Source organism: Heloderma suspectum, chromosome 3 (assembly GCF_057233095.1).
Source record: "Heloderma suspectum isolate Gila_16-S chromosome 3, 16-S_ref, whole genome shotgun sequence".
NCBI lineage: Eukaryota > Metazoa > Chordata > Lepidosauria > Squamata > Helodermatidae > Heloderma > Heloderma suspectum.
This window is the reverse complement of record NC_139460.1, coordinates 267,832,503-267,857,633: the sequence shown is the minus strand read 5'-3', so window position 1 is coordinate 267,857,633 and position 25,131 is coordinate 267,832,503. Positions and strand designations below refer to the sequence as shown.

General features: G+C 47.2%; 1 protein-coding gene across 2 annotated transcripts in view; it reads left to right on the top strand.

Annotated features, from left to right (window-relative positions):
* Window positions 1–24,647, top strand: part of TRPM2 (transient receptor potential cation channel subfamily M member 2) — a 49,055-nt gene extending 24,408 nt beyond the window's left edge. For both annotated transcript variants that reach the window (XM_084846897.1, XM_084846898.1), the window contains exons 13-32: window positions 350–479; window positions 2,238–2,383; window positions 2,717–2,829; window positions 4,435–4,648; window positions 5,056–5,174; window positions 6,308–6,440; window positions 6,591–6,762; window positions 7,741–7,924; window positions 9,022–9,203; window positions 11,124–11,256; window positions 11,876–11,963; window positions 12,497–12,584; window positions 15,100–15,254; window positions 15,987–16,063; window positions 16,281–16,382; window positions 17,700–17,786; window positions 18,636–18,741; window positions 22,032–22,133; window positions 23,412–23,528; window positions 24,193–24,647. In XM_084846897.1, the coding sequence (XP_084703023.1) occupies window positions 350–479; window positions 2,238–2,383; window positions 2,717–2,829; window positions 4,435–4,648; window positions 5,056–5,174; window positions 6,308–6,440; window positions 6,591–6,762; window positions 7,741–7,924; window positions 9,022–9,203; window positions 11,124–11,256; window positions 11,876–11,963; window positions 12,497–12,584; window positions 15,100–15,254; window positions 15,987–16,063; window positions 16,281–16,382; window positions 17,700–17,786; window positions 18,636–18,741; window positions 22,032–22,133; window positions 23,412–23,528; window positions 24,193–24,318 (2,574 nt within the window). In that variant the 3' untranslated portion in view covers window positions 24,319–24,647. The remainder of the gene's footprint in view (window positions 1–349; window positions 480–2,237; window positions 2,384–2,716; window positions 2,830–4,434; window positions 4,649–5,055; window positions 5,175–6,307; window positions 6,441–6,590; window positions 6,763–7,740; window positions 7,925–9,021; window positions 9,204–11,123; window positions 11,257–11,875; window positions 11,964–12,496; window positions 12,585–15,099; window positions 15,255–15,986; window positions 16,064–16,280; window positions 16,383–17,699; window positions 17,787–18,635; window positions 18,742–22,031; window positions 22,134–23,411; window positions 23,529–24,192) is intronic.
* The last annotated feature ends 484 nt before the right edge of the window (window positions 24,648–25,131 follow it).

Sequence of the window (25,131 nt, the reverse complement as noted above, 5' to 3'; positions counted from 1 at the left end):
TCGCCCTCATAGAAAACTGTTAGATTTATATGTACAGGTTTTGTTGTTGTTGTTGTTGTTGTTATTTGCAAAGAGGAGCCTGCGGTGGTGTAAGACCCAACCTGCAGTCTGAAGTGGTAATGTCCACGTGCATGTTTAACACCTCGATGAGGACGAGGCCAGAGCCAAAGCACAGAGAAGTCACTGAGAAGCAGGGAATAGCAGAGATGTCTGCAGACGAGGAACAGGGAAAGTGATCCGTGCTGAAAGAGCAACCTCCCTTCCAAAACAGAGGACTCCTGAAGGTCACCTGGTCAACCTGGGACCAGAAATATCGTGTTCGTGCTAACCTGAGTCCTTTTTGCTTCAGAGCCAGGACTGCATTGCAGCAGCATTGGCCTGCAGCAAGATGCTGAAGGAGTTATCCAAGGAAGAAAATGACACTGACAGCACTGAGGAAATGCTGGCCCTGGCGGAGGAGTACGAGTCCCGAGCCATTGGTGAGTCTGGGCTGGGTTGGTAGGTCTCTGATCTAGACAAATTAGCCAATCCTCTCATCCTTCTGAACCGGTGGCGGTGCGCCTCCTTTCTGGGCTGCTTCTGTTCTGATTCATCCTCTGTGCTGTGCTAGCCTGTCTGAAGCTCCCATGCCTCAGAATCATCCAGCGTATGGATGCTGCCATCCTGAAATTCCTGCCTTGCCTCCCTTGCTCACTCTACAGGGCACTATGGTGTTACCTCATGTAAGGCTGGAGCCTGACTACAATGGCCATACAAACCCCAGGGATTTGGTTTAGTCTGACATGTGGAAATTGTCCAGGTCTGCACCAATCTCATATAAAGGGGGAGGGATCTTAAGAGTAAAAGAGGTGCACATGTGAGGGAGCTGATCTTTCCTCCCTCCCACAGCTTACCTTCCCAGAGTTCCTCTCCCCAGGCAGTTTTCTCCCTCCGGGGTCTACTTTCACTATTGGAGCCTGACTGGGAGGGAAAGGAGTTTGTAACATCATTTTATAGGGAGGTGAGCATCAGAAAAGGAGAGGGTTCAGTTCTTCTCACCCACACGACTCTCTTGCTCTTAAAATCAGTCCCCCCTGCCCCTTTATAAGTGTTTTGGTCAGACCTGAGTATGGGTTTACCACCATCATGTGTAATTTCAGCCTTATTATTATTTATTACATTTATATCCTGCTCTTCCTCCAAGGCTCAGGGTGGAATATATTATTAGGCTGAGGTACAGAACCCAAGGTCACTCATTGAGCTTCATGGCTGAGTGGGAATTAGATCTCAGTTCTCTCCCATCTAGGTTGACATTCTAACCTCTGCACTAGAAGTTCTCAAACTGTGGTCCATGAACCACTGGTGGTCCATGAGCTCCATTCAGATGGTCCATGGAAAGGTTATGGAACAATCAAGAACATTTATACTTGGCCCTTCACGCTGTTGTTTTTTCTGGTGGAGATCAAGGCCGTATTGACCAGGGCCAGATTATCAGACAGGTTTAGACAGTTCTGGCCTAGGGCCTGTGATTTTCATAATACGGTTTTGCTTGTGATGTCAGTGTTGATGAAAAAATGTCATCAAAAGATGAGTTGTGGATGTGCCTTGATTTGTAGAACAAAAACATGTATTAAATGCTCTGCCAAGACCTCCAGCAATTTTCAAGTGGGAAAAAAAGTTTGAGAACCATTGTACTAAATTACCACACTGACTCTCACAGCCTTCACTGCGAAGTTGGTTGGGTTGCCCTGGGCAACTCACTGACTGGGCTCACATTAAGTGATAACTGAGTTCACACTGGGTTCACTAAATGGGTTAACACAGTATGATAACTGGGTTCACACAACACAGTTGTTGTTGAATCATGGGTTTTCAGTTGTCTGAACCCAGCCATACTAACAAAACATGGTTTGTTAACCACAAGCAACCCAGGAAGAGAACCCATGGGTTGTTGTTGAGTTGAGAAGTGTGGGTTGTTCATGGTTAGCAAACCATGGTTTGTTAATGCAGCTGGGTTCAGATAACATGATAACCCATGTTTCAACAACAACCCACGGTTCAGTGACAAGTCACACTCAACCCATACTCAACCCTTGAGCGTGGGTCATTGTGTTGTGTGAACCTAGTCGCTGTCTCTCGGCCTAAGCTACCTCACAGGCTTGTTGTGAAGCTAAAATGCCGCCCAGCTCCTCAGAGGAAGGCTGGGAAAGAAATGTAAGAGAAGTAATAAAAATCTCTAATCCTGGTTGCTCTTCTAGGTGTCTTCACTGAATGTTACCGAAAGGATGAAGAAAGAGCCCAAAAGCTCCTGATCCGTGTCTCTGATGCTTGGGGGAAGACCACATGTCTACAACTAGCTCTGGAGGCCAAAAATATGAATTTTGTGTCTCATGGGGGCATCCAGGTGTGGTTTGCTCACTTAGGGTGCTTCCAGAAAACAACAAAACAATATATAATGGGTTGGATCCAGATTGAATCAACTGGAACAAACTGTGCTGGTGGGTGTCCCCACCCCTCCTCCCCATGGCAGCCCCTCCAGTCCCCTTAAAATGCTACACAGAGAGTCAACCTCTGCCGAAAGGGGTGAGCTGTGAAGTGGGGGATCCCCCAAAATTGGGCGGAGGAACCTTTCATGAGCAGAGACCTTCTTGTGGAAGGCAGATCCTAGATCAAACCCACTGTTAATGATTACTAATGCAATGGAAGTGCTACCCTGTTCCTCCTCTCCCCTTTGCAGGCCTTCTTAACCAAAGTCTGGTGGGGGAAGCTGAGTGTTGATAATGGGATTTGCCAGGTCATCATGTGTATGCTGTTCTTCCCCCTTCTCTACACTGGCCTCATCACTTTCAGGTACTTCATAGAATTCTAGTATAGTAGGGCTGGAAGGGGCCTTCAAGACCATCGAGTCCAACTCCCTGCTCAATGCAGGAATCCAAGTCAGAGCATCCCTGGCAGATGGCTGTCCAGCCTCATCTTGAATGCCTCCAGTGTGGGACAGCCCACGACCTCCCTAGGTCATTGGTTCCGTTGTCATATTGCTCCAACAGTCAGGAAGTTTCTCCTGATGTTCAGCCAGAATCTGGCTTCTTGTAACTTGAGCCCGTTATTCCGTGTCCTGCACTCTGAGATTATCGAGAAGAGATCCTGGCCTTCCTCTCTGTGACAACCTTTCAAGTACTTGTAGAGCTTGACTGCACTACCCTAAGGCAGGGAGATTTAGATCCCAGGTTTGTGTGCATTAGAGGGCCATCTCACCTCTCCATGTGTTGTCTGAGACAGAATGCCATTGGGACAGCAGCCAGCTTTGGACTGTCCTTTCATTCATCTCCTCCAGTTTCCTGGTCTCTTCTCCAAAGGTCCAATTGATCCAGATATTCTCCTCTCTTCACATGACATTTGATCTATCACTTTATATAGGATGCAGGGAAAGGATTCTGCATGGGTTGTTTGAAGAGAAGTCATGATTAACAGTGAATTCCCAATATGTATGCATACAACAAAATAGATATGTGCACGATCTTTGTGATTGCATATACAGACAGACACACACACACGCCTCCACTGTTGGTATAATGTCATGTGTGAAGCAGTCTTGGACTCATGTTTCCCAGCCATGTGCTTCTGCCACATTAGAGTCAGGTGCTTCCATCTTTGGGCTACTGAAATCTACACAATGCACAGATGAACAGCAAACCTGAGAGACTGGTCTGACCTTTCCCAGAAGCAATATGGACATGTTATACCTAAGATAGAAACAGTCTGGCTGAGGAAATAAAAAATTAAGTTGAATTCGATATCTGATACAAGCATGTATCTGTGTCTTTGCCAAACCCAACTTCAACTCCCATATCAGCAAATGCCTTTTAGGTATTTGTAAATGGGGTGCCATCTGTCCAGGGGCAGAGATGCCATTGCTGATGACAGTCTTGAGAGTTAGAGCTAAGCTCTGAGAGAAGCTGGCCTGTCTGAAACCTGGCTGGGTGAGGCTTTGCTTGGTCAATTGGAGAAACCTAAAGTCACATATGAAGAGCAAGCAGGATTCCCCATATGGCAGGGCTGCAGAACCTCAGGCTTGTGGGCCAGGTTCACCCCCACTGGGGTCCCAGTCTGGCCCTCCATGGGTCCCTAGATGACCACACACCCTTCTTCTGGCCCCACCCTTTTCCCCAACCCATTGCTTGGTGGTTTCCCAGTCTTTGGGTGGCCTTTTCTCCATTCTAAAAGGTTGAAGTGCCTCTCCTAAGGCGTAATTACTGGCATACACCACTGAAATGCAGCTCCCAAGAGCTTCTTCAAAATTGAATTTGGCCCTCAGGCTAAAAGAGGTTCAGCACCCCTGCCCTATGGTAGTTCAGCCTTGACCACATACCAGGCATATTAATATGGCAGAGTAATGCAAGAATGAGAGCTCCCAGCTGCATTAACAGCCATGTCATCCTGCCTTCCTTTCTACAGAGAGAAGAGGCTCCAGCCAATGACTTGCCTACACCGCTTCCAAGCCTTCTTCACTGCTCCAGTTGTCATCTTCCACCTCAACATCCTTTCCTACTTCAGCTTCCTCCTGCTTTTTGCCTACGTCTTGATGACAGATTTCCAGTCAACTCCATCCTGGCGGGAGTACGTCATCTATTTCTGGCTCTTCTCCTTGGTGTGCGAGGAGACACGTCAGGTACTGGCTGTGGGTGGCATAGAAGCGTCACTGCTGTCAGTAGAATTAAAATGCAGTGCTCTTTAGCATCTGACTCTTGCCTTAAGCTTTGGACCTTTCACAGGTTATGTTTTTATGTGTGAGGAATATGTAATTATTACTCAGCTTTTGGAACCATCGTACCATGACCATGGCAGGAAAGTTGCATTTGATATCCTGATTGAAGTTGGAGATTAAGCCACAGTTTCCTGGTTCAGATGGAACAAGTAACTGTTTTTAACAAACCTCAGATGTTTTCCAGGACAGTGCATGAGAGAGGGAAGGAGGAAGTGTCTAGGCCCAATGCTAGTTTTCAGTCCACAGTTTATTGGATGGAGATCATTATGTCTGAACTGGGCCAGTAAAACTATTTTTTCTTCTTCCTTCAGCTTTTTTATGATCCTGATGGGTTTGGCTTGGTGAAAATGGTTTCCTTGTACCTCAATGATTTCTGGAATAAATTGGATGTGTGTGCCATCCTAATCTTTGTAGCTGGCTTGGCTTGCAGGTGAGTTACAGTGCAATGATACCAACTAGTTCGGGAAAGGAGGAGAACAAGGAATTTTTGGAAATCATGTCAGTATATTGTGTGTGGTTTTTAAATCTAAATGCCAGCTTCTGCTAAAAAAATCTCATCAAAATGTACATCATTCACTTTCCCCGGAATGCTTGAGAGTAGGCTTGTGCTTAACACGGTATTTTTGCAAATACCCCAATTTACCTTGGGATAGCTGTTTGGCTCCATGTCTGGGGCAGTTCCATTTATGTGACGCTGATGCCTGCTAGGCTTCGGTTCCCCTTACTTGGTGCTTTGATCTGTTGGTCAGAGTGGAATTGTTGGCATGAGTATTTGGCTTCTGCTGCAGCTGATTTCCTGGTCAGCCTCTCTTAAGGCCCACCTTTTGAAAAGTCCCAGCCCATTTCCTCCTAAGTCTGTTTCTCTGGACCTTTTGGATATTTTGGCTGCTGTGTTAGGCATGCCTTAGGAAAATGCTGCAGCAGAAGCATATGCACACCATACAATCCTCTTTGTTTAATTGAATGACTGTTGTTTGCTAGAGGTAGGATGCTAGTGCAGATATCTGAGGGTCAAAAGACATGTTATGTTAATTCTGTAGCATGTAGCTAAGAATTTTTTTTACTCTAGAGTAAGTGTGCATGGCCCCAATTTGGATCAGGACCACTGTGTACTGGGAGGGGAAGATTAAACCTCCCCCGCCGTTTCTTTTGAACCCCCCCCCCCCCCCACACACACACACACCTGTGCCAGGGCTTAAAAAAAGAGAGAAAAAGTCTCCATTGGCATCAATAGAAGCTTTTTAATCTCCCCCCCTCCCCATGGGAGGGGGGAATTTGGGGGAGGGGAACAGTGCAGGGGAATGATTTACTCCTCCCCTCCCAGCACACGGTGGTCCCAATCTGAAACAGGGTCATGTGCAGTTACTCTATAGACTAAAAAATACCCAATTAGTCTCAGCTACATGCGACGCAATTACCGAAACGTGTTGTTTGACTCTCAGTCCTCTGCCAATCAAGCCTCCTTGTGTCTGGGAACAGTCGCCTTTGGGAACTTGGCCCTGACATTTCCTCTAGCTAACATAATTAATAAATGAGTTTTTTATTTCATTCCCTTGTATAAAGATGGATCCCAGCCACGTTGTATCCAGGAAGGATCATACTGTCTCTGGCTTTTATTATTTTCTGCCTGCGTTTGATGCACATTTTCACAGTCAGTAAAACTCTTGGCCCCAAGATCATCATAGTGAAGAGAATGGTAAGTTGTTGTTTTGACTGATAAGTGCCACAGAGGCTGCATATATTGTTCCTTTTGTGATGAGGATGCCAGAGCCAAATAGGCTGTGGGGTGAGAGTTGTTTCTATGGCAAGGAAGATTCCAGTCCTGCTTTGTTTTGTGGATTTACAGATGAAGGATGTCTTCTTCTTCCTCTTCCTCTTGGCTGTTTGGGTTGTGTCCTTTGGAGTGGCCAAGCAAGCCATCCTGATCCACAATGAGAAGCGCGTAGACTGGATCTTCCGGGGTGTTGTTTACCATTCTTACTTGACAATATTTGGACAGATTCCTTCCTACATTGATGGTACGGAATGCAGAATTATTTCATACTCTGAAGTAGCAAAGGTTAATTTGTTTGAATGGGAAGGATCCAGCGGTATACTACTGGGAAACCCATCATGCTAGCAGGTGCTATTGATGTTGTGCAAGTGTTGGTTTCCACTTGTGCAACACCAATAATGCTAGTGCTAATACACCACTGGATCCTTCCCAATATATCCCTTCACCACTGAGGATATACTCAGACAGCTCCAAATTGTCCCCGGACCTGGCCTCCTGTGGGAGTGCTTGGACCGATTTCATGATGTGTAAAACATGAAGCAGTGGTGTGGATGAGGAGTTAACGGGATAGACATTTGATAACGGGGCTCTTCTCATCAAATATGGCTACCAACCATACCTGCATCAAGGCTGCTACAGCATAGACTTCTGCTGTCAAAATGTTGTTTGTCTTTATAGGGTGAGGAAATTATCCTGGTGGAGCCCACCTCCCAGTGCCTGTTATGCCATGTCCGCTTCGATTAAATGACTTAAGAAACATATGCACCAAGACCAAATGGGTCATATGCTTCTTCGTCCCAAGGCAACTGCATCATTGTGCTCCTTGGACCTTATTCCTAGACTCCAGCTATAAATAGCATTCTGGGCATCCATGGAGTCCCCAGGATATGAACTCACAGTCTCCAGCAGCAATTCTTAATAGCTTTTCTGAGAGGAAGAAAAATGTGTGAGGGTGTGAATGAGCTCTCAGCCAGAGAATGAGCTCTCGGATATAACACCAGCTATTTCTGATCAGTTAATATGGGGCTGAATCATTCATTCCAACCCTTCCAAAATGTTAATTCCCCCCCCCCCCCCTTAACATCGCTTGAGATCTGTTATTACCTGTTAAAGATACGGCAGTTCAGGCTACACTCGCCGGGCAGGCGAGAGGACGGGACGAGCTTCCTGCTGTAGCTGGGGAAAACTCAATCTTTCTCGGGTTGAATGTGTTTGATGGCAGGAGTGAACTTCAGCCTCGATCAGTGCAGCCCAAATGGGACAGACCCATACAAGCCCAAGTGCCCAGAGAACAATGAGGCCAGCCAGCAGCCTGTCTTCCCGGAGTGGCTGACAGTCATCCTGCTCTGCCTGTACCTGCTCTTCACCAACATTCTCCTCCTCAATCTCCTCATCGCCATGTTTAAGTGAGTTCCCCGCTTTGCACCGAGATGTACTGTTGCCTTCCCCTTACTGTCTCTCTGACAGCACTGGAACTCCGAGGCTGACAGGGAAAGGAAGCCTGAAGTGCAGCATCACTGCCCTTGAATCTGCCGAGGTGGTTGCAACCACTGTGGGAATGATGCCTTCGTGCAGCAAACATTGGGCCAAATGAGAGGTTACATGGGCCAGAGGCTCAGGACATCACCTGGCCAGCTATGCAGAGGGTAGCAATGGGCAGTTCTGTAATGATGTCCTTCTGTAGAACTTTACCCATCCACCCATATTTATGAGATGTTAGGAAAGGACCACTGCACTACCTATGGCAGCCTTCCCCATCTGGCACCCTCCAGATGCGTTGGACTCCAGATGCATTGGGTTGTGTCCTTCGGAGTGGCCAAGCAAGCCATCCTGATCCACAATGAGAAGCGCGTAGAGTGGATCTTCCGGGGTGTTGTTTACCATTCTTACTTGACAATATTCAGACAGATTCCTTCCTACATTGATGGTACGGAATGCAGAATTATTCCGTAGCAGTGGTGTGGATGAGGAGTTAACGGGATAGACATTTGATAACGGGGCTCTTCTCATCAAATATGGCTACCAACCATACCTGCATCAAGGCTGCTACAGCATAGACTTCTGCTGTCACCACATGTTGTTTGTCTTTATAGGGTGAGGAAATTATCCTGGTGGAGCCCACCTCCCAGTGCCTGTTATGCCATGTCCGCTCCGATTAAATGACATAGGAAATACCCATAGTATTCATGGGTAGCAATGGGCAGTTGTGTAATGATGTCCTTCTATGGAACTTTACCCATCCACCCATATTTATGAGATGTTAGGAAAGGACCACTGCACTACCTATGGCAGCCTTCCCCATCTGGCACCCTTCAGATGCTTTGGACTACAGCTTTCAGAATCTCTCCCAGGTAGCAGTTGTCTAGGGAATTCTGGGAGTTGTAGTCCAACACATCCAGAGGGTACCTGGTTGGGGAAGTCTGCCCTGTATTCTCGCGGGATATTTAGAATATTACAATCATCGTGTGGCAGAGCTAACCTTTGTGCTCTGCTTCTCTCCCAGCTACACATTCCAGCAGGTACAGGAGCACACCGATCAGATCTGGAAGTTTCAGCGCCATGACCTGATTGAGGAATACCATGGCAGGCCCCCTGCTCCACCACCCTTCATCCTCTTTAACCACCTGCAGCTCTTTGTCAAACGGGCCATTCTCCGGAAGCCAGCCACACGGCACAAGCAGCTCAGTAAGGCACTTTCCTGGGTTCGGCCTTGCTGAGTCAGTGTTGGGGGCCTGTTTATCCCAAGATGCGGGCTGAATCTACACATAGCAGTTATACTGTTATCATACCGTTATCATAACTATTGGTACACAGGACACCAATGGGCATCAATAGTTATGATAATGGTATAACTGCTATGTGTAGATTCAGCTGTGGGCACGCGGTCACTTCCGACCATTTGATGATGACTTGTGTTACTCACTGATACTGGAAGGAAAGAGAGGAAGATAATGGAAAGGAGTCGTTTTGAAGTATGTGCCGTAATAACAAGGGACACCGGAGCCATTGGACCTCTCACAGGGCTCTGGATGTCTCCTTCTGTGGTTACCTGAAGCACTCCAGGGAAGCCAGTGGCATCTATCAGGGTCCAGTCTATCAGAATCCAGTCCCGGTAGAACACTCGGGTCTAGGCAGGCAAGTAAGTAGAGTCTGGTCAAGGTAAGTATATCCGCCACAGCAAGCTAAGTAATGGCAGAAAACCTCTTGTGTAAAGGGTAACTGCAGCAGGACCTTGGATTGCTCAGAGTGAGCTTTGCATGCTGGAGCTCCCTCCTCCTAGAACCATAAGAAGATGTTAAGAATATAAGAAGAGCCATGCTGGATCAGACCAAGAATCCATCTAGTCCAGCATTCTGTTCTCACAGTGCCCAACCAGCTGTCGATCAGGAACCACAAGCAGGACATGAGCGCAACAGCTCCCTCCCACCCATGTTCCTCAACAACATAGGCTTCCTGTCTCTGGTACTGGAGGTAGCACATAGCCATCAAGACTAGTAACCATTGATAGCCTTCTCCTCCAGGAATTTGTCTAACCCCCTTTAAAGCCATCCAAATTGGTGGCCATCATTACATCTTCTGGTAGCAAATTCCATAGTTTAACTACGTGCTGTGTGAAGAAGTCCTTCCTTTTATCTGTCCTGAATTTCCCACCAGTCAGTTTCATAGGATGACCCCGGGTTCTAGTATTATGAGAGAGGGGGGCGGGAAAGTCTCAGTAGCAAGCTAAAATCAACTGAAGCCTTATGTAGGCAGCCATGATGTGCAGTGTGATCAACTCCACCATGTCTGGAGGAGCTGGCTGGACTCTTAAAGGGCTCTCCCCTGGCTTTGTACTCTCAGTCTTCTGCAAGGCTGGGGAGATAAAGGTTCTGCCAGGGGTTCATCCTCTGGCTCAGAGGTCTTCTGGCAGGGTATGTGTGTTTGAAGACAGAACTGACTGTCCTCCCCCTGGAAGAGCGGTCTTCATCAGAGTCTTCTGCTGTACCCTGAAAAGGGCAAGCATTGGGGGACATGACACTGGAGAACACCAGCTCTATTGCTTGGGTGGCTGCTACCTCCATCTGTTCTGTCCCTTTTTCCTTCTCAGTATGTAATGCCTGCCTACTCCTATGACACTGTGGAATGCAGGGCAAGTAAGGGAGGGCATAGAATGTTGGGGGAAAGCAAGGGAGGGTGATGTTGGTTGGTGACACTTGGAAGGGGAGAGGAAATAGAAGAGAAGACCATCAAGATATACGTGAGGAAGAAGAGAAGGAAAAGAAGGGAAGAAAGTGGATAGATGAAACAGCAGAAAGTGGACTCCAACAGACCGAAAAGACCTCTGACCAAAACTGCCATTCAGTTAGCAACAGTTCACTGACGTCTGTCTTTCGTTCATAAATCCACCATTGCCAAGTAACCAGCAGTGGTTTGGGTTGGGTGTGTTGGTTATCTGTTGTTATAATTGTTAATTAATTGGCTGTGTTAACTGTTTTTATTCTTATGAGATGAATGAATATTGTTCATATTCATTTGACTCGGGCGATTGCCAATCTGCTTCTCGCCTGCCACTGAGATGAGAGCGGTGTGTCTGACATTTTTTCGTGTGTCTGATTTGGCCTGCAGAAGAGAAGCTTGAGAAGAATGAAGAGGGAGCTCTCTTGTCCTGGGAGATGTATATGAAGGAAAACTATTTGCAAGCCCAGCAGTGCCAACGGAAGCAGAACCCTGAGCAGAAGATCCAGGACATTGCGGACAGGTGAAGGCTCCCTTTGCCATGCTAAGCAGTCACCACCACCAGACCAGCTGGGAGTCCTGCTCCTGGGAGCCACAGGAATACAACTCAGAAGAACTTACATAGGAACATAGGAAGCTGCCTTCCACCAAGTCAGACTGTTGCTCTGTCTAGCCCAGTATTGGCGACACTGACCGGCAGTGGCAGGGTTTCAGGCAGGGATTTTTCCAGCCCTACCTGGAGATGGCAGGGATTGAATCCAGGACCTTCTGCAGGCAAAGCATGTGCTCTACCACTAAGCCACAACGCTTCCCCTCAGCTTGAGCGAGTGAGCAGCTCTGCTAACATATACTCACTTAAGGCCTCGCAGCTGCTACAGGTCCCTCACCACCACACTACACCACTCCACCCTGCCCCAATGTGCCATCATGATTTAGGACACCAGTTGATGGGGAAATACATACCACAAGCCCAGGTGCCAGTCCAGCTGGGGAGAGGGGTCTGCCTATATGCAGTGATAGAAGAGCACCCTGACACACAGAATGGGGTGGTAGATTATACCCCCAAACATAGAGGGCTCAGTGGCCTTCCCTGTGATCCTGCCTTGACCTCTCTCTCAGTGAGCACTCATCTCTTTTTCCAGAGTGGATATGCTGGTAGAAATGCTGGACCTTGATCGGGTGAAAAGGATGGGGCTGGTGGAGCAGAAGTTGGTGTATCTGGAAGAGCAGGTGAGGCTGACTTGTAAGGCTTCCCCCCAAATTGATCTACCTGGAGAATGCTGATGGTGTACCTTTGTGGAAGGTGGAGTCAATCTCAGCATAAAGCCAGCCCCATCAGAGAACTGAAAGGGGTGGGAAGCAAATGAGGTCAGCCACCCTGACTTGTCAGCTGCACCACTTACTAGATCGTGTAATGTGCTTTCAGGCACAAGAGAGGTCTCTCCAGACCCCCACATTCCAGCTTCTTTCTCTCCTTAAATTGCCAAGAGACAGGAAGTGTGGCTTTGTCTGTTCACCTACATGTTTAACCCTACCTAAGTGGAGAGGTTGCTGTCTGGGAAAGAAGGGAGACCCTGTTTGAATGACTCACCAGTAAGAAGATTGTATCATGGACCAAACTTGAAAACAGAGTTCATTCCCAAGTTCCTTCTTGGGTTCTAAACTCACTCAACAACCTTATTCTTCCCCACCCCACTTTCAGGACATAGACACTGGTTGGGCAGGGTAGGCATTAACAAATTTGATGGACTGCTTCTCTCCAGACATTCCAGTTTGCCAAGGCTCTGAGATGGATTGTTCACTCACTGTCCAGCAGTGGGTTTGGATCGGAGGAAGAGGCTCCCATCATAGGTACGTCTGGCTGCAAGCATGTGAGCTTGAGAGCTGCTTCTCACAATACATTTTGTACTTTGGTACTGAAACTTGAGCACAAAAGACCTATATAGCATGGCACTTATGAGGGCACATGCATATAGCGTATTCAACTTTTCCTGTAATATCCACAAACAGGACTCTGATCCTTTATCTGTCACTGTTTGTATTTTGAAGAGAAACAATACATTATTCAATGATTAAAAAAACTCTGCAGGTGTAAGATGAGAGGTAAGGTTAGATCAGAGGTAAGGCTATCTCATGTTGGCTCAAGTCCACAAAGTCAGGAAATTGGAAGTGAAGACTGATGCCTTAACAGATATGCCCCATGATCAGTAATAATGTTGTTGTTGTTGTTCAGTTGTTCAGTCGTGTCCGACTCTTCGTGACCCCATGGACCATAGCATGCCAGGCCTTCCTGTCCTGCGCTCTCTCCCGGAGTGTGCTCAAGTTCATATTCATTGCATCGGTGATCCTGTCTAGCCATTTCATCCTCTGCCATCCTTTTCTCCTTTTGCCTTCAGTCTTTCCCAGCATCAGGGTCTTTTCCAGGGAGTTTTCTTTTCGCATTAGGTGGCCAACATATTTGAGCTTCCGCTTCAGTATCTGTCCTTCCAATGAGCACTCAGGGTTGATTTCCTTTAGGACTGACTGATTTGACCTCTTTGCAGTCCAGGGGACTTGTAAGAGTCTTCTCCAGCACCACAGTTCGAAAGCATCAATTCTTCGGCGCTCAGCCTTCCTTATAGTCCAGCTCTCACAGCCATACATTGCTACTGGGAAAACCATCGCTTTGATTATACAAACCTAATGTTGTACAATGTCACAAACTGTGCTTGCTTGCAACCTACCCTCCGTGTACCCACGCTTTTCCTTGGTCTTTCAGGCCCAAATCCACACAGGGAGGATGGAGTGCCTGGGACCAGCAATGGCACAATTGCCCTGGTGCTGTATTGTTTTATGAAGCATCTGAACCTTACTATATTGGTAGAGGAATCCTCCTGTGAGTTGACCCACACCTATTTGTTGCTTGTAAGCAAGCACAATTTGTGACATTGCACAACATTGTTACTGATCATAGGGCACGTCTGTCGAGGCATCAGCTTTAGCTTCCAATTTCCTAGCTTTGTGGACTTGAACCAACCTGAGAAAACCTTAACTCTGGTCTTAAACCAGCAGGGTTTTTTTTAATCATTGAATTCCCCTGGTTTTTAAAAAGGAAATTTTATTATTACAGTGTTCTGAAAAAAAGCACACAAACTAAAAACATACACACACTTAACAAGTCATTAACTGAACAGATGAATTGATATGTGCTGTATAGGATTCCAGCATACCCTTTCTCTCCTTATCCCCTCTTCATCAGTAGTTTTATCAGTCAGTGAGAGTGATTCCCTCAGCCTTCAAAATTACCTCACTCTTATCTCAGTTTCCTGCTACCCCTCTCTCAGTGTCAGAATACCGACAGAAACACTGGAATTCCTCTCAAAACGCTGGAGGACTGGTAGAATTGTAGCTTCAAGGTGAAACTGAGCATACCCAACATAACTTTGCCAGCAGTTGCTGCCACAGGCTTTAATGGGGCAGAAAAACCTTGATAACTTTTGAACTGCTTCTCAGAACTTCACAAAACCAGTGAAAGGCACACTTCCTCAACAAGCTTGAATAAAGTGCAACAGTAGTTTTCACAAGAATTTGGAAGAAATATATGATACACTGAGTAAAACTTGGAGTAAAAAAGTACAAATGTCAATTTTCAGCACTTTTTAACTTACCGTACCTGTGGCATTTTTGTATTGTATTGCTTTGAAATTTTGCACAACTGTAGACCTCAATGGGTAGATAATGGATGCCAAGTTTCAAATGGATGCCAAGTTTTATAAACAGGTCATGTTTATAAGCAGTAGAATTTTGAGGCTTGTAATGGTGGGACTTCTTTTGTTTTTTGGGGACGCACCTTAACTAAAGGAGCACTCCTGTGCCCCTTTAATATACAATATGGGGGACGTGAGAGAGAGAGAGAGACTTGCACATGAAGAAATTTCACATTTCATCTCTAAGATCCCAATATGAAATGGATTGAGTGAGAACTTGAGAAGTCTGCTTTTTATTCCAAAGGGATTTAGGTTTTTGAGGATATACTATATGCTTCACACTAGAAGCAACAGATTTTGCTGTATTTTTCAGCCCCAAGAGTTCACAACATTGAGGGTTCTTCTGTTTCCCAGGGGGATTCTACCTATGTATGTATTTGCAATTGTTGCTTAAGTATAGCCATATTGATTCAGACTAATAGTCTATTCTACTTGTTATGTATTTCTCCTTCTTAAGCAAGAATCACTATGGCAGTTCAGTGACATGTTTATTTCGCTCAGAATATTGTCTGCCGGGGATGTCTAGCCGGATACAAATAAAATAAATTCCCAAAATACAGGGAGATAGAAGCATGACATGTTGAATGTGTAGGGTGAAGAAGGGATTTTGTTTGTCCTAGTCCCCAGCAGAGCCCCGGAGATGAAGGAATGTCATCCTTCAGAGGAGGTCCCAGGTTCTTTTCACACTCTATACCATGTGAGCGCCAGGAACTTCTTGTATCCCAACTCCACTGCTGTCCGCTTTCCTGTGCCTGATGAGAAGGTGCCGTGGGAGGTAGGAACCTAAAATCCTAGGGAGCAAGGTTGGGTTCCATGTAGAAAGGAGAGAATAATGCCAAGAGCCATGCTGATACAAAGCTTGGGACATCGCAATATTATAGACCTAAGGTGGCTTAGTAGCCATTCCCTCTGCCCAGGGACCCCTGAGATGGTAGTACTGTGAGATGGGCTGGTGTGGGGCGGGGGGGACTACAAATATCTAGGAAGAATTCTCTATACTGGGGTTATTAAACTTCTTTCAGCCCAAGGGCTGAATTCAATTTTGGAGAAGCTGTCAGTGGCTGCATGTTGTCTACCACTGGTGTAGCAAAGCAAGCTAATTTTGACCCTTTGGGGTCATAGCCACTGCAGACACCTTTTAAAAAAAGTTAAAATGCCCTGCAGGCTTCCCAAAGTTGCGCTCCCATGATTCACAGGCTGCCCTTCAGCTAACAAGCTCTCAGGGTGGCTCACGAAATCCTAAAAGGACAGGAAGTATGCATAAAAATCATAGAAAATATGTATTAAAACCAGCAGAGCAATACAATACAGTAGTAAAGACAAGCAGCAGAGGTTTTGGAGCTGCCAAAGAAAAGAGCCCTGGAGAATTTGAATCCAACAAAAGTCACAGGCTGGGCAGAACTCTTTGAGTTCACAGTTCCTAAGAACCTCTAGCGCCTGAAATGTGGATATGTGTTTGCTATGGGGGACTCCGAGATATGTCTGAAACAGACTTTTCCCCTAACAGGTAGAGTTTGAGATCTACAACCCACCGTTCTACAGTGCAGAAAGGCAAGAGAATGCTATACTTGACTTCCTGAGAGAGTAAGTATGCCCTTGGGTAGTCTTCCCATCCCTGCTTTCACAGAACCTGACATTGCCTTAGCTGCTCTTCCTGTACCTGTTTCTTTTTCTGTCTATTTCTGTCGCTCATGCTTTGGTGATTACCTTTTTCTCACTGTACCAGCATCCTTTGGGTTTGAAGCTGTTTTTCAATCGCTACAAATACAGAGGAGATTAAGGCTTTTCTCCTGTCTTTCAGCTCTTTGGAGAATCTTTCAAGGGTAAACTTCAACAGTAAGGACGGCAATATCAACAGGCAGAGCTTCCATGGCACCTATCTGGTCAAGGATGAACTGCCACTGTGAGTGTGTCTGATGGCATGGATGGGAACGTCCGTTACTGTGCCAGCTTTCTCTGTTGGATACAGTTCTGGTCCACAGGCCAGAGGCTCACCACCCCTGATTTAAAAGATCTCATGTAGCAGAGCTGGAAAAGACCCTTGTCTGAGACCTTGGAGATCTGCTACCAGTTAGAGTAGACACAACTGAACTAGATCAGTGGTGTTGAACCTCTTTCAGCCTGAGGGCCAAATTCAATTTCAGAGAAGCTCTCGGGGGCCGCCTTCCAGTAGTGGGAAGGGGCCAAAAGCAAAGGGGACAGGGCTAAAACATCCAAACTACCAGCATATTTTAGCTTGAAGCGCTTAGTGCCAGTAATCGTGCCTTAGGATATGCTTTTAAAGTGGGTAAGAAATTGCACAAAAGCCAGGAAACCACCAAACGGCAGGCAGTCGGAGGAAAAAGTGGGAACCGTCTGGTGATGCAGGCAGGCTGGCCTTTTGGGGAACCGTGGAGGGCCAGATTTGGCCTCCACCCCTGATGTTCAATGCCCCTGAACTAGATCAACTAAAGTCCTGCCTTGTTAGAAGGCAGCTCCTTTTCCCTCAGTGGAGAGCGCTATTCTGCCATGGGTTACTCCTCCCACTTGCTCCAGAGGCAATCAAAGCCTATCGTTACACTTCTGTTGGGAGGAGTCTACCCAGTTCAGTTTTGGCTCTTTTGCAGCAATGGACTGCAACAGCAGTCCTGTTTTTTCTCCAGGACTGAGGGCTCCTTCACACAGAGCTTTTATCCTGCGATTGAGATTGCTCTTTCACGGAAGTTTGCGGGCTCTTTACGTGACACCTGCCATGACCTTCCATGGCGTCTCCTGCACTAATGGCCCTTTCTTCCATTTTTAAATAGATTGCAGATAGCGAGCTATCAAATTACCCCGTTGTGTTTCGCTTGAGTTCTCTCCGGGAAAAGAGGAAAAGCGGCAAGAAGAGGAGCGAGATCAATGAAAGATAATGGAAGACTCAGATACAGGGAGAAGGAGAGGGGAAGGGGAGGGGGGAGGAAGCGCATGTAAAGGGAGTCAGTTGTGATCCAGCATTTCAAATGGAAGCAGGAAGCTCCATTTTAAATGCAGGATTTTAGACTGGTGTAGAGATGTCCCAAGTCCTGGTGAGTCTGAGTTCAATTTAAGCCCAGTTAATAATTACTTGTGCTTAACATTCTCTGAAATTTCCTTTCTTCTTCTTACCATTTCTTTAAAAATGAAAGGAGTATGTGGAACTAAAATATAGCCAGGGCCCTACTAGTTCATGGCAGCACCAATGCAGTTTTTTCCCTTACAGGAATCCCATGGGAAGGACAGGCTTGAAGGGCCAAGGGATCCTTCGGTTCTTTGGACCAAATCATGCCCTTCACCCTGTTGTGACACGGTGAGTAGAGCCAGGACATTATTCCTCACCCCATTAGGGGTAGTCCTCCACTTTAAGAAGGCAGGTCTGTGCTGAGGACACTGTTCAAAACTATGAGAGAACCTGGAAATTAAATGTAAAAAAGGATTCCTGCTTTTATTTTCAGCAGCCTGCTCCTATTCCTTAGTTCATGATGCCACGAGAGGGCAATTTTGTCTGCCGCATTTTGAGAGAAGTGAGCAGGATTTTTTCTCTCATTTGGGGTTTATTCTCTTCTAGAGGTTAGAAGTCGCCTGTGTTTCACAGGCTGACACTGTAAAGTGCCTCGCCTCTTTTTCACAGCATTCTTTTTCACTCGGAAGCTGTAGCTGTTCACTGCAACATCCTTGCAGCTTAAGTGTTGTAGCCATGGCAACAGCAGAATAAGAAAAGAAATATCGATGTCCCTGGCCTAAAAACAGGCTCATGCAGTCCAAGTGGGGCCACATGTAGCTTCCCTGCTTCAGAAGATGTTTTTTTCTCACGGCCAGAAAGCAGCGCTTTTGTGGTAACTGATGTGTGCAGAGAAGGGATGTGTGCAGCTGAGGCCCCAGGGAAGTCCACCACAGTGGTTCTAAACCTACTGTGCAGAGGCCTCTCCCTAGCATTTATTTATTTTGATTGTATTTATATATTGAATTACATGTATCTCTAGTCTTTCTTCCGTCAAGGAACTCAAGGTGATGTACACAGAGTTCCCAGGTGGCCTCTCATTCAGGCACTGGCCACACCCAGACCTGCTTAGCTTCCTCAGAGTCGCAGTATCATGTACCTTCAGACCATAAGGCAGTACTTACTACCCTGAAACATCTTTGTCTCTGTTGTTTGTAGCTGGAGAAGGAACGTTGACGGATCCATTTATAGAAAAAGTTTAAAGAAAATGCTGGAAGTCTTAGTGGTCAAATTCCCCTTTTCAGATTACTGGGCTTTGCCTGGGGTAAGTGGTTATGAGGCAGTCCATCCTGCCTAGATTTGAAGAAACAACAAGGTATATACAGGCTGATGTCAAACGAAGTCTAATGAAGTCAAAGTAATAAACAACACATGCTGTTAAAACAGCCAGGGGATCTGTAGAAAGAGGCAATCCTGGCTGCCTACAGAAGCCTTTCATAATTCAGTGGGCCAGTTTGCACGACATGACACCCCATGGTGTAATTAAGCCACGGTGGGTTGTTTTTACCCATACCTAAGCCACGGTACTGCCACCAGATGATTGAGTGCAGCATGGCTTGTTTTTGCAGGTTGTAGGTTGTTTCCTTCCACCCTCCTTGCCCACTTCCAGCATGTATCCCCCTTTGGGGCAAGGAAGGGCAGGCAACTGCTAGCAAGGCTTCAGTACATCACACGCCTGTTCGCCATTGGTCCATTCATGTCTGGGCATGTATTAATTTTTGGCTGCGCCTGCCAATGCTCGTACTGTCCAAGTGAAACCCTTCCACTGAAGCCTTGTTTTAGCAGAATGACGCTCCCCATGCCCCCAGGAAGCCTGCTTCCCATAGGAGCCTTGCATGAGCAGTAAAACATCCTTGCCACCCTTGGTCAAATTACAGAACTCTGTGGCACTCAAGCGACTCTTCCTGTTCTTGGGACAGTTGCTATGTAGGGACCCTCGAAAGAATGGCAGGATCCAGCATGTTGGACCCGCAAAAACCCATAGCAGCATACCCGTGGAGGTTGATCTCAGATGGCATTGTCCTTGGAAGGGAGGTCTGGGCTGCTTCACGAATGGTGCCATCCACATCCTGTGCTTGAGAAGGACCCTATGGCCAGTGAGGACTGGGTTTCTCTGCACCATTTGAAAGCCACTTGGGCTGCTTGTACACGAGGAGTAAGTGGGGGTGCTGGTCCCTGAAACAGAAGCTCGTAGTTCGTAAGGCCAATAGAGTGGCCACCATGCTCTCTGCCTGTCTTTGCATGAGCACCTTCAACTGAAGTTGTCAGAGGCCATTCTGTGGTAGGTTCCATACGAAGCATTTTTTTCGGGGGTTGCAGCATCCGGCAGTTGTGAGACTGTTGCCAATGGGATGCGACGCTGCTTGGGTGTTCTTGTGATGGGCGGACATGCCATAGAGAGGTCCTATGAAGCTTACACTTTCCTTGACAGCCCTGGTGACGGTGAGGAGGAATTCCTGGTGGGAGAAAGGCTGGGCTTCGGGGGGCAATGTCTAACTCCTGATGGATGCGACAAGGGGGATGCCGCAGCCAGCAGTATAACTGGACGTCACATCCCTTCTGTCCAGCAGAACTGTTACCAACTTGTCGTAAAATGGCATGGTGCATGGCTCAACACCCAAGCGCTTGTTCTGGGCTGTTATTTCCTTAAACGTCTTCAGCCTGTGCAGCTTTTCCTGGCACTGTGAAGGGCTAGGTGCAAAGCCTAGCAGTCTCATCTGCTTGAAAAACCAGGGGAACAGAGCATCGTCTCGGGTGCTCTGTAGGTCCTCCTGTGCCACTGGAATGATCCAGAGGTCGATGAATACGTCTAGTTCAGCATCAGCCCAGACTCTGGCATGTACTCTTTGGGTTTGACCTTGTTGGATAGATTGCACCTGAGAGGGTGCCTGTGTTAACTGAGTGGCTTGAGATGCTTGTGAGAAGGGCTCAATAGCAGGTGAGCGTAGTGAGGGAAAGTAGGCCCTTCTCCATTAATCGGGACTCTGGTAAGCATGGGGTTTTCCTAGTTCTTGGCCAAATCTGGTGGCGGGAAGTAATGAAAACTGGCTACAGAGTGAAGTAAAAGCGGCTACAGAGTGGACAAGTCTGGAGGCAGCTTTCAGCCACCGGTTCCAACTCCCAGAGAATCAGGAGGCATTGGGCCCATCCTTAGATTACTACTACTGCTTTGGTTACTAAGGTGTGGTGGCAGCGCAAGGCTTCACTGAGCATGGGACATTGGGGAATGGTGCAACATGGGTACAGAAGTGGGGTTGTTTGGGGAGAGTTTGGCATGCAGACACAACTAAACTTGGAAGCATAGCTACCTTCCTCCAAGGTCACTCAGTGCAAATAAGAGCAGCTTTCCCCCCCTTCAAAAAACACTCCGCTGCTATTGTGGGAAGTGCTTTCCTGGGAAGCGCCAAGCTGCAGGCAGCAAGAAAGTGGGACAAACCCTCTTGCAGCTGTTACCAGGCCAACTTTGATGGCTGGGAAACGGCTAGTGAGATCACGAGGTGAGCTGTACGGTTGACTTTTTTGCTGCTCTTGCCAAATGACTCAAGCCTTTTGGAACAAGCCATGCACAATCCACGGCCCAGGATTCGCACAACATGACAGCCCATAGCTTAAACAAGCCACAGCCCACAACCCAATGACAAGCCATGGGTTCTCAGTGTGGGTTCTTTGTGGTTAACAACCCTCACTTAAGCCACCATGCATGACAACTCATATTAACAAGCCATCATGGCTTGTTTTATTGTGGGTTGTTGGTTGTGCGAACCAGGTCAATGTATTCCAGCATGTTTGCTCTCTGCCCTGATTTGAGCCTGGTTACTAGAATGTGGTTTGTCCCAAGAGCCTCATTGGTTCTTGATAGCTCAACTTACAGCAGGGGTACAGAACCCCTTTCAGCTCAAGGGCTCTTGGGTGCTGCATTCCAGTGGTGGGTGGGGCTGAAAGCAAAATTGTTGGGGGCCAAAAGTACCAGCATATTTTTACTTAAAGCTCTTACTGCCAGTAAATAAGCCTTAGCAGAAGCATTTCAACCTTTCACAATGGGGAAAAACTGCACAAAAGCCAGGAAACCACCAAACAATCACTGGTTGGGGTGTGGCCTTGTGGGGACCCTTGGAGGGCCAGATTTGGCTTCTAGACCTGAAGATCCGCACCCCTGAACTAGAGGTTCTAGCAATCTTGTTTGAGTTCCCAAGATTGGACTGTAGTACTCACCACGTTTGGTAGCCATGAAACCAAGGATAGAAAAACACACCAAGGATCTTGCACACCAATCATAAGCACAAACACATGACCCAGTTGCTATGCAAATGGTACTTTTATTGCACTCACAAAACCAAAATTGTGGAACAAATTTGGTCCATTTTGTGCCACTGAGTCTTGTGTTTGTGCTGTTGATAGCCATGGAACCAAGCCATACTTTCCTGCACCTCAGAGAAATGGGCGACATCTGGAAACTGGATAGAAACTCCTGCTTCCTTAGCCTAGTATCTTGGTCACAGTACGTGTAAAGCCTCAGCTGATTCTTACTCTAAGTAATGCTTGGATTCTTTCCAGGGATCTCTGGAGCCGGGGGAAGCATTACCACAGAAGCTGAAGCGGGTTTTGAGACGGGAATTCTGGCCACAGTTTCAGAAATTGCTGAATCAGGGTACAGAGGTACTTTGGGCATCGATCAGGGCTTGACAAAAGCAGAAAAGGGGTCCCATAGGCACTGTCAGTAAACGGCGGCCTCTTTCCCCCTCCCCAAGTGTGTGGCGGTGGTAGAGAATTGCACTTGGTGATGCTTTGGTACATGATGCACCTAATGGGCACATGATACAGCCATGAGTCAATAACATTTATACAATGAAGAGCAGATTTTGGCACACCAGACAAATCATCAGTACCTTGCAGTTTCCTGTAGATCAGCCTTCCCCAACCTAGCACCCCCCAGATGCGTTGGACTACAACTCCCATCATTCCCAGCCAGCATGGCCATTGCTGGCTGAGGTGATGGGAGTTGTAGTTCAACACATCTGGAGGGCGCCAGGTTGGGAAAGACTGCCTTAGACACACCTCTGGCCACACCCTTCTTACCTCCTAACTTCCTTGGGCCATTTCTGCAGGCACTGAAGCAACACTGAGTCTGTGGTTCCAGGAACTGGATGAACTCTCGTTGTTATCAGTTGTTAACCAAGACAAGTTTGCTGAAGTGGGTGTTTGAAAGTCACCCTTTTCTCCTTCCTGCAGCCTAGGAAAGCCAGGCTGAAATCCCAATAACACAGAGCAGGTGTTGGTTTTCAACAAGTATTCCATGGTGCCTGGCTATTCAGAGAGACAGGTCATGTATTCCCGATTCTGAGGCAAAGATATATGAACATGCCTTATACCAGGGCCAGACCCTTGGTCCTTCTAGCCTTAGATGGTCTGCTCTTTCCCAGCCCTACCACCTGTGATCCTTTTCACTGGCGATGCCAGGGACTGTAGCTATGTGCATGTACAGTACCACCGATCCATTGCCCCCCTCTAATGATCCACCCTGTTTCTAAACAACAGACAGTGCAGGAGTCTCCGTTAAGCTAGCCTCTGATTTGCCCCCACCTTAGAAAACATGATACAAGGACAGGATCAAACATGGGAACTGCTACCTGCCTTGACTGTTTCATCCACAACACACACACACACACACACACACACACTTAAACATACCATCAGTTCAAGAATTCCCCAAACTCTTGAGTGTTTTGGTTGAGGTCTATTTTCTTTCGCAAAGGAGTTGAACCACCAGGCCCTTTTATGACAGAGGAAGCTCCTTTATTTTAATACCTACTTGCCAGCCATCAACTTGAGAGAGCTGATCTTTAGACTCATAATAAATTCTCACCCCCGCCCCTCTGGAAAATGCCATTCTTTTTGTATCTCTCTTTCCATCTCCCCTTACCCCCCTTCTTCTAGGTATACAAAGGGTACATGGATGACCCCAGGAACACAGACAACGCCTGGATAGAGACAGTGGCCATTAGTGTGCACTTTGAAGACCAGAACGATGTGGAGATGAAGCGTTTGAATTCGGTACATGTCATAATGGCACTTCTTACCATTATGCCACAGGGTTCTCCCCTGGATGCAAATTCCGTGACGCCACCATTTTACAGATTCCGTGGCATGAAACTGTGCTGTGCAAGAGGGAGAAAAGGCAACTCCTTGGATCCCAGCCGCATGGATGGGCATGGTGTCAAGAGAGAATGTGAGGGAAATTTAACAAAGATCATCTAGAGTATATGGAAAAAGGAAATCACAGGGAAGAAAGTAATGGACAGATACTTGAAGGGAGGAGGGTGTGTGTGTGTGTGTGTGTGAGAGAGAGACAGAGAGACAGAATGACCGAATATTACTCAGTGTTTAAAACAGGTTAGACTACAGTTTCTGACACAATTTCTGAGAGTGCAGTAAACAGGAACATTCAGCAGTCCTAGGTGTAATCAGATGCAGAGCGCCATTCTATATATAGCACTAAGTAGAGAGAAATTGAACAGCCCCCAGGAGCATGCGTTGTGGCCCTTCTTAATGGGGCTTGGACATTCTTGGTTGTCCCTTGTTAGTAGGCGCCGAGGGTCATGAGAGAAGCTACCCTTTCACTTGAGCTGTGACTGTTTCCTTGTGGCTTGCGGTAGGCCGAGGGAAAGCTGACTGTAACCAATCTTCCTTTGCTCTCTGGGTTTTTTTTTCTCCACAGTTTCTCCAGGGCTGTGATCTTGAGGTGATTGCCCGGTGGCAGGTTGTGGACAAGAAAGTTCCCCTTTACGTGAACCACAAAGAGCTCCTGGAGAAAGCATCTCTCCTGTGGGGGGCATACTACTGATGACACAGCAGTAGCACCACAACCACTCAGCTCCTCTTGTCTCCCTCAGCTCTTTCCAAATGCAGTAAACCTGACTGGTACCTTTCCCTCTGGTGGTTTTCTTGGTGTGTTTTTCCACTTCGGCTGAGCCTCACCCTGGATTTTCAAGTCAGAAAAATGACCTCAGAGAGTGGGCTTTTCTTGGTTCGCACAAAAATTAGTATTTGTTTGCCCTCAGAAAGAGAAGCAGAGCTTTCCCTCATTATGCTACCTGGGACACTGGATTCCCCTTCCAGCTGTGGCCCAGGCTGTCTTGTGGAACATGTAGAAGTAAAGAGATTCCGGGACTCTGGGCAGTTCTCTTAAATCTGTAAAGCGTCCAGTGAGTGCAGGGAGGCCTGGTTCTGGTGAGCTCACTGCTCTGATGGCAAGGGCAGTGGGCGGCTGGGGGGGGGGGGGGGGGGCGCGACGTCAAGCTGCATGACCTAATCACCAGCCCTGCCTTTGAAAAGCCAGGCCTGGGCCCAGCATTGAAGCCATTCTGCAAAGACTCCTGAGCTGGTCATTCATTGCAGCCAGAAGGCCAGCAGGTCCACTCACTAGTTGGGTGTTCCTCCGGGACAGCCACTGGCATGCTGAGCCAGAGAAGATCGGGAAGCATCTCGAAAGCTGGCAGGAGTGACTGCCAAGGTGGAGTGAATGAATCTCCTCCAGTGTGACCTGTTTGCTTTGTTCTCATTAAGGGGCCTGACCAGGATAGAGGCTAGAGATTCCTCTGCACACCTGCTTTCCTTGAGGCGGGGCTGGGGACCATGTGGCCCTCCAGATGTTGTT